The 12,495-nt window shown below is 41.9% G+C and overlaps 1 protein-coding gene across 1 annotated transcript; it reads left to right on the top strand.

Moving 5' to 3' along the window:
- The first annotated feature begins 132 nt into the window (after positions 1 to 132).
- Positions 133 to 11,765, top strand: ACTA2 (actin alpha 2, smooth muscle). The gene is made up of 9 exons (XM_009935660.2): positions 133 to 214; positions 2,815 to 2,967; positions 5,852 to 5,980; positions 7,331 to 7,441; positions 7,947 to 8,031; positions 8,117 to 8,278; positions 8,528 to 8,719; positions 9,656 to 9,837; positions 10,643 to 11,765. The coding sequence occupies exons 2-9, from the start codon at positions 2,839 to 2,841 to the stop codon at positions 10,784 to 10,786; spliced, it is 1,134 nt and encodes a 377-aa protein (XP_009933962.1). The 5' UTR covers positions 133 to 214; positions 2,815 to 2,838; the 3' UTR covers positions 10,787 to 11,765.
- Positions 11,766 to 12,495: the final 730 nt, after the last annotated feature.

Below are 12,495 nucleotides of genomic sequence, written 5' to 3'. Positions count from 1 at the left end.
GACCCAGGGCCTGTGGCCACACAGATTAGAAGTTTTTGTAATACGGTCCCTATATGGTTTTGTTAGAGACTTCAGCTCTGTCTCTGTCTGTCTCTGCTCCTTGTTTGGGAGGCCAGTGGGAGGAGAGGAGCTGAAGGGATCTATATAACCTCACAGCTTGCAGATACGGAGTGCGCCATCCCAGAGCAGCTATCCCCAGCCAAGCACTGTCAGGGTAAGTGGCACGGAACCAATAGCATGATTTACAGAATGCTGGAGGACTTCAGTTAAATAATGTCAAATGGAAGCTATTCAGGAGGATGTACTGCTGTGCTGTAGTTTGCTTGAGCAAACTTACTTAGTATAATTGAATTGATAAAATGCTTGTAATATCTGCACTGAGTTGTATTTATCTTATAGCACTTCTGAAAGGGAACTAAAAGCTCTACCTGATGATTTTGCTGATTCCACCCCAGCACTCCAGCAACTGTATAAAGACACAGGGTGTGTAATGCCACAGCTGGAGTTACACCTATATTCGTGTTTAAATGGACATGTGTGACCTTGGGGTGTTAAGTTTGGGACAGAATAGAGTTCCTGAAGCGGTACGTAGTAGCGTTTCTCAGCAGGTTTACTTCAGTGCTGTTAACTCAATGTAGGGTGACGTGAGTGTTTTGGGGAATGTGACTGTAAGAAGAACTGGAAGTGGGCAAATTTGCAGTGTCTAACAGGTTACAATGAGGATGTGTGTATATTCATCCTTGTCTCTATGTAGATGAAACTACTGTTCTGTAAAATGACACACATTTCATTAAGGAACACGCTACGTGCAATATTACTTGTGGGGCTGGAGTTCTTTTAATAGCCTTTTGTAGAGAATGGTGAGGTCAATGGTTATCTTTAGACATAAAGCAGTCAGAAGAGAGAGGCCAAATACTGTATTAATTACTTGGGAGAAAAATTTCCTTTCTTCCACAGTACTGAGTGACATTTGCTGCTGGAAGATGTTGCTACTGCATGCCGTGGCAGTCCTGAGCTGTAACTCGCTGGCTGGCAGCAGAGCGCCCTGTCTGAAATCATTCAGCTTTGATTTTTCAACTTTTTGTGCTTTATTACTAAATATGGTTTTCATTTAGACTCCACTAAGCTCAGAAATGCAGCCTTTCCTGCCCACTTCTTTCCCCTCCCCCAAGTGATTTTTGGCATTACATTAGCTGCATTGGTTTGAGCAAACCCCCTGACCTCGAACTCTGTTCCAAAAACAGACAGTTGAAAAGCCTATTTCCTAATTAGGAAATGGTTTGTCCAAACCAGTCTGTTCATTCATGTTAGATAACAATTGTACTCCAGTCAATAAATGTTTGAATATAAAGAGCCTGTTTTCCCAGGAGTTTAATAAATGCCAAAATTGCAACCTACTTTCCTTTCCCAACGATAGTAATAAAATATCTGGACTACAAGAAGTTAGGATTTCCCTAGCCTGGTGTTCCCGTGGGAGCTATGCCTGCAGGAGCGGGGCTGCAGCCGTGTCTCTCAGCTGCCTGGCTGGGGAGAGGCGGAGGGTTGCAAAGGAGGGATTTGGAAGCACTGGATGCTTGCTCCATCCATTGTAGAGGCTAAACAGATTGTGGGCTCTCTTGCTCATCGGCCATGGCTCTCACTGACCCCTCTCCCACTTGGTCCTGCGCTGCCAGTATTTCTGCGGCAGAGGGTTTAGGAGACTGCGTGCAGAGCCAGCTGGTCTGTGGATGACAGCTGTATCCTTTAGCTGTTAACACACTGCAATTTGTTGAGCTCTGCATGGAAGCCCAGGCTCAGAGCTAGCCAAGTGATTCCCTACCACACTATAAATTGCAAGCAAATAGTTCTTGAGTCCTGATATTCAGTGCTTGTTTCTGTAATTGACTTTAATACAAAGCCTTCAAAGCATTTTTATTACCCATATTATCTTCCTGTTGTCAGAGGAGGAAAACAATTTCTTTTTACTGAGACAAGGAGCCAACATAAATTACTCTGCCGCTCTACAAATGCAGTTTGTTAGCTGCTTTGAAATGATGATAGAGCATACGCTGTGGCCTGTTTTTAAAACGTGTACAGTCCCTGACTTAATTTTAAAGGCAGGTTATTTTTTCTGAGTGACTAGGAAAGGGCTTGAAAAGGCATGTTTTTTTGTTTTTCGTTGTTTTCTTTTTAATTTTGAATATTTCTTCTCTTTTAAAAAGTTAAATGTAAACTTAATTTGCCATCTTGACCCAGTGGGTTAATACCTGCATCAGGAAAGCACCACTGGTACATTCGTAGCACTTAATGTGGCTAGTCTTTGGGAAGCCAAAGATGGAATGGGAAAGACTGAAGTGCTCTTACCTTTGATAGCTTTCCACATGTGTCAGGATTTTATCAGGGTGACAGAAAAGCAGGGGAAGTTGTGCTGAATCCAGTGCAAAGGGATCTTTGTTTTTGCAGCTGCCGGTCCAGCATTCTCTTTTATCTCCCACTCACCCCCAGCCGTGGATTTCTGTGGCCAAATTTAGATAAACTTTTGCTGCTCCCTGATGTGTCTGCCCATGCCACAGGACTGGAAGTCTCATCTGGAATCCCCTGGATAATCTCTAGGGAATACAGCCCTCCAGCAGATGTGGTTGAAACCGCTCACACTTTCAGAAGGAAGCCAGTTCCCTCGTGTGGCCCGGCAGGCCTTGTGGTTGCCAAACCGGTGCTGTACCTCTCTTTGCTGGTGCTGGCTGCTTTCATACAGCCATCTGTCTTTAAGGGTAGCTACCTGAATATGTTTTTGGTTTTTTGGTCTTTTTAAATTATTTTCTGCTGTTTTCATAGGGCCTGAGGACGTTGACGTAGAAGATGTGTGAGGAAGAGGACAGCACTGCCCTTGTTTGTGACAATGGGTCAGGGCTCTGTAAAGCCGGCTTCGCTGGGGATGATGCTCCAAGAGCAGTTTTCCCTTCCATTGTGGGTCGTCCTAGGCACCAGGTGATGAACTGGTTTGGTTATTCCTTACTGGATTTGTAGAAGGCTTTGCTGCCCCATCTCTAGCCGTGGACCCCAGAGCTGCCTTTTCCAGTGTTTGGGACTGGCCCAGCCCTGGGTGATCTGTATAGAATCACAGAATCACAGAATGGTAGGGGTTGGAAGGGACCTCTGTGAGTCATCTAGTCCAACACTCCTGCCGAAGCAGGGTCACCTACAGTAGGTTGTAGAGGACCTTGTCCAGGTGGGTCTTGAATATCTCCAGAGGAGACTCCACAACCTCCCTGGGCAGCCTATTCCAGTGCTCCGTCACCCTCAGAGGGAAGAAGTTCTTCCTCATGTTCAGACAGAACTTCCTGTGCTTCAGTTTGTGCTCATTGCCCATTGTCCTGTCACTGGGCACCACTGAAAAGAGCTTGGCCCCATCCTCCTGACACCCACCCTTCAGATATTCGTAAGCATTTATAAGGTCCCCTTGGAGCCTTCTCTTCTTCAGGCTGAACAAGCCCAGCTCCCTCAGCATCTCCTCATAGGACAGATGTTCCAGTCCCCTCACCATCCTTGTAGCCCTCCGCTGGACTCTCTCCAGTAGCTCCTCATCTTTCTTGAATTGGGGAGCCCAGAACTGGACACAGTACTCCAGATGAGGCCTCACTAGGGCAGTGTAGAGGGGAAGGAGAACCTCCCTTGACCTGCTGGCCACACTCCTCTTGATGCACCCCAGGATGCCATTGGCCTTTTTGGCAGCCAGGGCACACTGCTGGCTCATGGTTAACCTGTCGTCCACCAGGACACTCAGGTCCCTCTCCGCAGAGCTGCTCTCCAGCAGGTCCACCCCAAGCCTGTAGTGGTGCATGGGGTTGTTCCCCCCTAGGTACAGGACCCTGCACTTGCCCTTGTTGAACCTCATCAGGTTCCTCTCTGCCCAACTTTCGAGCTTGTCCAGGTCACGCGGAATGGCAGCACAGCCTGCTGGTGTATCCACCACACCTCCCAGCTTGGTGTCATCAGCAGACTTGCTGAGGGTACATTCTAACTCTTCATCCGGGTCATTGATGAAGAATTTGAACAAGGCTGGGCCCAGTACTGACCCCTGGGGGACATCACTAGTTACCGGCCTCCACCTAGACTCAGCGCTGCTGATGACAACCCTCTGAGTTCTGCCATTCAGCCAGTTCTCAATCCACCCCACCGACCACTCATCCAGCCCATACTTCCTGAGCTTCCCTAGGAGGATGTTATGGGAGACTGTGTCGAAAGCCTTGCTGAAGTCTAGGTAGACAACATCTATAACACAGCATTTCCAGGCAGAATGAGTCCAGCAGCGCACTCACCTGAGTCAAAGCAGGTCTCTTGCCTTCTGAGAGGACTTCTAAAATTTTTCACTCCCTTATATGCTCTCTTCTCTCTGTCCCTTAGTTTTGAATTACGCAGAGAACTCGGTGAGTAAAGCTAGTTTACAAAAACCACAGAAGCCCAACAAGAAGTATCTGCAAATTTTGACTGCCCTAAAAGCTGATGGTAGGTGATGCATAGAAAACTAAAGGAGGAAGGAGAAGTATTCAGTCAGCTTCCTATTAACCTTCCTGACTTTATTAATTTAGTTGTATCACAAATGGTACACTGTCTAGGGTTGAGTTTCTTTCGCTTCAAGGTTTACATTTGAGTATATGATGCATTCCAGTCGATTTTAATAGTTTGCATAATACATACATTATCTGAGCTGTTATACACAGAGAGTTTCTGAGCCAGGTCATTATTAGCATGAACTAAGCAGCTTGGCTAGGCCACAACAAACAAATCCTCCTAATTAGTAGATCCACCTAATTGCTTCTATGCCATCTAAGGACCTGGTGAAATGGAAAGAAGTAAACTGGTTGTAAGATGCAGCACTTTATGTACCCAGCAAATATATTTTTATCTTTCCAGGGCAGAAGAAACTTGTGCCTAATTGAGACATCTGGGTATTAACATAATCGGAAAAAAAATCAAATACGAGCTTCTGTAGGTAGTGTGAATGGTATTAATTGTTCAAAAGCAAGGCAGACGGTCACAGTTGAAACAAATACAGCAGATTTCTGGAACCTTTCCTTCCTGATCACGTACCACAGATAGCATGAGTGCCCTGAAGCACTCATCCCATCATAAATTGATCATCCCATCGTAAACTGCAAACCCAGCTTGCTTATTTCTAAGACAGGGCAATTGGAGATGCCAAGGTTTGGAGTGTGTAATGACTAAGTTCTGATGAGGGTATTATGCACTCAAAGCATCCTACTGTATACTGTTTAATTCCAGTATATCTAACTTTAACATAGAGATTATTGTATATCCAGAGTAGTTTCCAGCTTCTGGTCCATGGACCATTTCTACAAAATCCATGAAAATACCTAGAAAGAAGTCTGTACGAGTAGATTTAAACTGTCTGTCTCAATGGCAATATTATAGTGTTTAAAAAGAAGATTAAAAAGTCTTGAAATTTAAGCTTTGGCAAATGTAAAGTGTGTATTGCCCCATCTTGACCCTTAGATGGCACAACATCGCTTTCTGCTTTTACTCCACTTTATTATAGTTTAGCAGACAGTTCATCCCTAAATAATAATGAACATTAAAACAACCCTATTTTTCCACTTTATCTTGATGAATTTAACAATGTACTTGTGCTGTTTACTTAAACTGTAGGGGAAACATGAACTCCAGAGGTTTAAGCAAACTAAACATTTAATTTTGAAAAATAAAAAGCAGTGAGTAATTCTCCATTCATTAGTATTCATAAAGTATTTTGTAACTAGTGTCGCTGGCAACTGGATTTATTTCACAGCTAATGTTCTATCTATTTTGTGACACCTGTCTTTGAGAGACTAACTCCATTTGTGTTATTTTATAGGGTGTGATGGTTGGTATGGGTCAAAAAGACAGCTACGTAGGTGATGAGGCTCAAAGCAAGAGAGGAATCCTGACCTTGAAATACCCCATAGAACATGGCATCATTACAAACTGGGATGACATGGAGAAGGTATTTTGGCTTTGAAGAGTTGATGTTTATCACTGGTAAACAGAAATACATGAACCAAATGTTCACAGACTACCCACTAAATTTTAGATGAAAGTGTCAAGCTATCAAGTATGGTTTGACAAGAAGGTTGTTAACAAAAAAGGTTAACTTGCATCTAAAGCTGATAAGCAGTACATTTATTTTGTTACTGGGAGTTGTTTTACTCCAGTATGATCTATACATCTTTGCATTAGCAAAGAAGGAGGAAGGAAGAAAAAAGAAAAAAAGGAAAGAAACAGAATATCCTCAATTTGCTAGTAAAGAAATGGAATTTAAGAAGGTATCCGTTTCTGCAGAAATGCAAAGCATGTATGTAATTTTGATGTGAAGGGCACTGTTTACACACATACTTTTTCATGCTTGAAAGATTAGTAATATTGCAGGGCATATCCATTTCAGAGCCAGCAGTTAGATGAAAGGCTTGCAGAACCATGTTTACAGTCGTAGTCTGTACAGCTGATACAATTTCTAAGATGGTATTTGTATTTAACACTGTGCTGTGGAAATAGGGCTATTTGGAACAGTCGGGACATCACAACACAGTGCGTGTGGAGCCAGGACTTACTGACTCATAGCATTGTACATTTTGCTTGGAAAGACAGCAAAACCTTTCAGATGTCTAACGTATCAACCGACCTCTAATAACCAACAGCTTGAAAACAAGCTTAGAAAAAACATTTTGGCCTTTAGAAAGACTCCGTTGGTTTTACTTCTTATTGGTGTATTAACATCATCATTGCAGTCCACTTTACCTCAGATTTTTATAGCTGGTAGGAATGAGCCGTGAGGAGGTGATCAACACAAGCTGACTTTCAGCTCACAAACCATTTGCCATCATTTATTTTTTGAATTCTTGGGCTGGCCTCTACAAACCAAAAGATGAAACTGTCTTCAAGAGACCCATTATCTATTGCGCTCTACTACATAGGTCTGCGTATGTTCTAGAAGTTTTTCTGGAACAGTTTCACTTTCAATCATTATTGAAATAGCATTGCTGGAACCAAGTCTGTCCTGCTCGTTCTATTCTACTGTAAGAATACTTATTTACATTAACTTATGTGTCCTTAAAAGAAGTCATGTATTACTAAAAAAGTCTTATATTACTAGTAGTAAAACCTGAGGATAGTGCTTTTCTTTTTCCAGTTACTGTGGTAATCTCTAGGAAGGCAGTAAGAACCACTGCGTGAGAAATATTACTAGCCTGTCTCTAGGGCTGTAAGCAGAGTGCTGGAGCACAGTACCTGCCTGGAAGTGATTCTGAGCTGGGGGCTAATGGTGTTTCTTTCCTTTGGCTTTGCCCATTGTCCTCAGATCTGGCATCACTCTTTCTATAACGAGCTCCGTGTTGCACCTGAAGAGCACCCGACTCTACTGACTGAAGCACCGCTGAATCCCAAAGCCAACCGAGAGAAAATGACCCAGGTAGGCTCACACTGAAGCTATGGAATAATTCCAGCTTTGTGAGTTCAACAGGATGTGAACTTCATCTTTTCAGTTAGTCATGCCGGCTTGACTGTCTAGTAGTATATCTCTCGTAGTTATGGAAGAGGGAAAGTGCATAGTGACCAGCTGTCATATTTGCATACAATTACCTTTACTTTAGAAAGATAGCATGTCAGTTTTGAATATGAGACCTGCAGTCCGTCCATGATTTATGTCATCTTCATCTTTTTTTATGCCCACACTTATTACAAAATTACCTTCAGTATGTGCATGTGTCTATATTCATACCTTGTAGATATAGGCCAGATACAGAGAGATGTCTTATAGGACAAATATTTTTTGATTTAAATTTTGTATTGTACTTCCTTGTTATTACCAACCATCAAGATACATGAAAATCTTGTCTTCTGCCTCTCTTTCAGTATATTGCGTCAACTAAGCTAAAAACCCTAGTGTTAAGGCAATTATTTTACTTGCATTTCAGATTATGTTCGAGACTTTCAATGTGCCAGCCATGTATGTAGCTATTCAAGCTGTTCTGTCCCTCTATGCTTCCGGACGTACCACAGGTAGGCCTCTGGGGAAGGTGGCATAGGCATTTGAAATACTTCAGTGCGGTGATGTGAGGATAAATCACGTGTTATCTTCTTGAAGGGATTGTGCTTGACTCTGGGGACGGTGTCACGCACAATGTGCCAATTTATGAAGGCTATGCCTTGCCACACGCCATCATGCGTCTGGACCTGGCTGGCCGTGACCTGACAGACTACCTCATGAAAATCCTGACGGAACGTGGCTACTCCTTTGTGACCACTGGTAAGGACACTCTGCCGACTGAGGAGGAGAGTTGTTTGATGTGCAGTGTTTCTAGAAGCCTTAGGTGGACTAGCAGGGATTCTGCAGTTGATTAGACTCCAGAAGGAATCTGATAGGAAAATCCCCTGCAAGACTAGCAGAGGATTAGTTTAAAAAGTGGGGGGAGTATTAGAGAGTGAAAGGGAACAACCTGTCAGCATGTCTGGGTCCTTCCTGAATGCCATTCAAACGATTGAATCCTATTGACAGCGGAGCGTGAAATTGTCCGTGACATCAAGGAGAAGCTCTGTTATGTGGCCCTGGACTTTGAAAATGAGATGGCCACTGCTGCCTCTTCCTCCTCTCTGGAAAAAAGCTATGAGCTTCCTGATGGTCAGGTGATCACCATTGGAAACGAACGCTTCCGCTGCCCCGAGACCCTCTTCCAGCCATCTTTCATTGGTAGGTTGAATAATTGTTCTGCCTTGGTAAACTGCACATAAATATCAAGTCCCTGTTTGCTTTTAATTGTGCTCCATTGCTAACTCACTCAGACGTATACACAAGTATGTCCTAGCACCCGTTATAAAATAATCTTTTAGAATAGCACAATTAATATGGTGGAAGGAACTGCATGTCAAACAATAAGGCAAAATGCTTTCCCAAAATAAACCCTGAATGTTTATTTCTGGCTTCTGGCGTTGGGCCCATGCCATTCTGTATGTTATGCAATTGGCTGCTACGGGAAGGGAAGCCGCAAAGTCACTTTTCTAAATAGTGTGAGGATTGTAGTTTGAATGTACTTGCAGAGAGGTGGGGGGTGGGGTCGGGAAGCACTACTTTTATTTCTCAAAAAACTGCTCCAAATCCTGAATCCAAGACAATGTCATACTAACCAACAGCCATGAAGGCAAGACTTGCAAGGAGGTCAGACAGAAATCCAGTGTCAGTTCTGCCAGTCGGCAGAATTTCAGCTCAAAACCAGATAAAGTAGTTGCATACTTGGAGGTATTAGGACATATTTTGACTGTTCTGTCTCTGAGTTGGCTTAATTTAAAAAAAGAAAAGAAAAGAAAACAAATGATTCCAAGACCATGTAAGGAATTCTTAGGACATTTGAGATTGCCTGCAAAAGCCTAGTGGAAACTTTATTATTCCACACCCCCAGCTTTCTGTTTAAGGAGGAGTTGTGTGTGTAAGAAGGAGAGGAGGGCTGTACACCAAGGAACTCCTAAGCAAATAATTTAGGCAGCTGCAGAATGACGTTCCAGATTTCCACAGCTCTGAAGACTGATGTCTTCCAAAGAGACACTAAAGTTCATGTTGTCAGTTCTGTGTTAACAATTTTAAGTCTCTGTATGGAGTTGCTTCCTCAGTGTTCTTCTCTAACTTTTCCAGGCATGGAGTCTGCTGGCATTCATGAAACAACTTACAACAGCATCATGAAGTGCGACATAGACATCAGAAAGGATCTTTACGCCAACAACGTGCTGTCTGGAGGCACTACAATGTACCCGGGTATTGCAGACAGGATGCAGAAGGAAATAACTGCTCTGGCTCCCAGCACTATGAAGATCAAGGTATGGCACAATTATTTGTAGACTACTTGAGTCGGCATGTACAAAGTCCTCAAAAATCTAGTGAAACATAGCAACACTTTGTAAAGTAAGTGCTTTGTACATATTTTGAATCATGTCTGTACCTTCTAGCAAATAACCAGCACCTGGTAGCCTTGCTGCTAGAAGAAGAAAGCCGCCTCTCCTCTCATTTCCTTGGTCATGGTGAATTCTGCAAACTGCACTAACATGGCCAACGAAGAATAGCACGGACCCAGCAGCATAAATTTTCCTGTGGGGCTATAAGTGGTCTTCTTCAGCCCTTTTGGGCTGATGGAGATGGGAGAGAGGAAATACTGGTTTTGTCCTTGGCCTACAAGTTCAGAAAAGAAAGATCCTCTGACAAGCCAATCTTCCCTCTGCTGCTTCAAATCCTCTGTTCCTTGCTTCACAAACATTTTATCAGCTATACCAAGAAGAGTGCTCCATTGGTCACTTGTTTTTCCAAACCCTCCTGGGCTATCATTATATCTTTCCAGAGCAATTATTTCCCCTTTTCTCATACGCAGCCACGAATACGCAAAGGCACTACTCCTACTGGGCAGACTGACTTAGGCAGAGAAATTGAGGATTTAGACTCAGACTTAAATAACAATTTTTTAACTTTACTGCTTACAGCAATGGCCAACTATAATGCCAGGGGTGACACTAGCACATAGATAGTGTTTTTGTTAATATCAAATATCGTTGCTTTAATATTTGTGTATAAAAAAAAAATTATTTTATTCACAGTGGACAGTTGTACTTAATGCTTTTATTTCTTAAACAGATCATTGCTCCTCCTGAACGTAAGTACTCCGTCTGGATTGGAGGCTCTATTCTTGCCTCCCTGTCTACTTTCCAGCAGATGTGGATCAGCAAACAGGAATATGATGAAGCTGGCCCATCCATTGTTCACCGCAAATGCTTTTAAATTGTTTTATCTTTATATGTCTTCTTAGTGTATTACTGTGAATGTATTCAGGAAAATACATTCTTATAATTTCATTCCATAAATCCTTCATCGTAATGACTAATTCATTGGATACTATGTATTTTTTTGGAATAAATTTTAAATATGCTATGAAACTGCTGCTCCTATTTAAAAAAAAAAACAAACTTACTTTTGTGGAGGTGCCATTACCGCTGGTTTGAAGCTCCATCTTGTGACATGAATTTGTTACTACACTATACTGGGCTTAATAGAAAAAGTGGTACCTTTTTTCTCAAGTATACAACTGCTAGAAAACACTCAGCTATCAGGCTGCACGTTGTCAAAGTTTAGCCTCAGTAAACATTTTAGTCTGCAAACAGAACCAGTCTTGATTCTTCCAAAGTTCTGGGCGGTACCAAAGGAGCACAGCATCCGTTTGATATCAGGACGAGCATATGCACTCAGCTTTGCATCTGCTCTATCTAGAAATATTATCTATCCCCATCACTTCTTAATTCACAGCTGTGGTGCTGGAAAAGCTAATTTTTTACAGAGTGTGGCCTAGAGGTGTGTGATGCATACTAAAATAATTCTGTGTGCTTTCTTTAAAGAAAGGAAACCTTTTCCTTTGGGAGTGTATCTGAACACTAAGATTGAACACATGACTTTCCTATCATATGCCCTCGGGATGAGTGCATCCCATTATTTTTACATTGTGATTTCTGGCATGGTCTAAAGGGTAATTAAGCTGGCTTAATACACTTTCTTTTCAGAACTGTTTCTTTTTTTTTGGGGGGGGGTAATATAATCAAAGTAGATAAAATAATTTAGACAATTTTCTTTTTCTGTGATTTTTCCAACTCCATTTATAGACTGAAATACTTCAAAAGTGATATTCAACTATAAGTATATGCATAGAAGCTGAAGCCAGTAATACTGTCTTAAAAGTATAGTTGTATGAATAAAGAATTCACTGAAACAGAGCTGGTAAAGGTCAGTTCTAAGGAACTTGCTGCAATCTGTATTCATTAGAGTTCAGGATAAAGGATGCTATTTATTTTTGTTACCTATTTCCCTGTCTAAACTCAATAGTTTACCTCACTTGCCTGTTACTTGTTATCTTTTCAAACTGTAAGCTCTTTGTAACAGCACATTTTATTTACCATGTCTGCATAACCCCTGGGTTCCAGATCTTGTCCAGCTTCTGACTGTTAGCACACATTCCAAACTTTTTTGTATTAACATTATTATTTAAAGTATAGGTCATCTAGGTTCTTGGAACAGATACTAAATAAACTCTTGTAAGACCAAATAACTTTGTATGGTTCTTCCTTCTAACTCTATCTAGATCTTTTTATCTAACTCTAGACAGATCCAGGGAATTCCTTTCAGGATACAAATTTGATCTCAAATAAAAGTTTCTACTAGAGGGTTGCTGGAGAAGGCACATTTCTCCAAGGGACTCTGATGCATCTCTTATATTCCAAGATGTGATGACGGTCAGCTCTCAGGTAAAGGACTTGTGTGTTCTCTGCTTAATAACTTAGCTGAAACTCGAGCTATACAAGGATGGAATGGGTAAAAGGATGAAAAAAAAAAAAATCACCCAAACTGATGTATTTGCCTCTACTATACAGAATGTAAATTCACTGAAGCAGTGAAGAGATATACATAGCTGGAAGTCACAAAAAGCCAACCACTGTTAAAAA

This window comes from Opisthocomus hoazin, chromosome 6 (genome assembly GCF_030867145.1).
Source record: "Opisthocomus hoazin isolate bOpiHoa1 chromosome 6, bOpiHoa1.hap1, whole genome shotgun sequence".
NCBI classification, from domain to species: domain Eukaryota; kingdom Metazoa; phylum Chordata; class Aves; order Opisthocomiformes; family Opisthocomidae; genus Opisthocomus; species Opisthocomus hoazin.
This window is presented reverse-complemented; position numbering and strand designations above follow the sequence as displayed.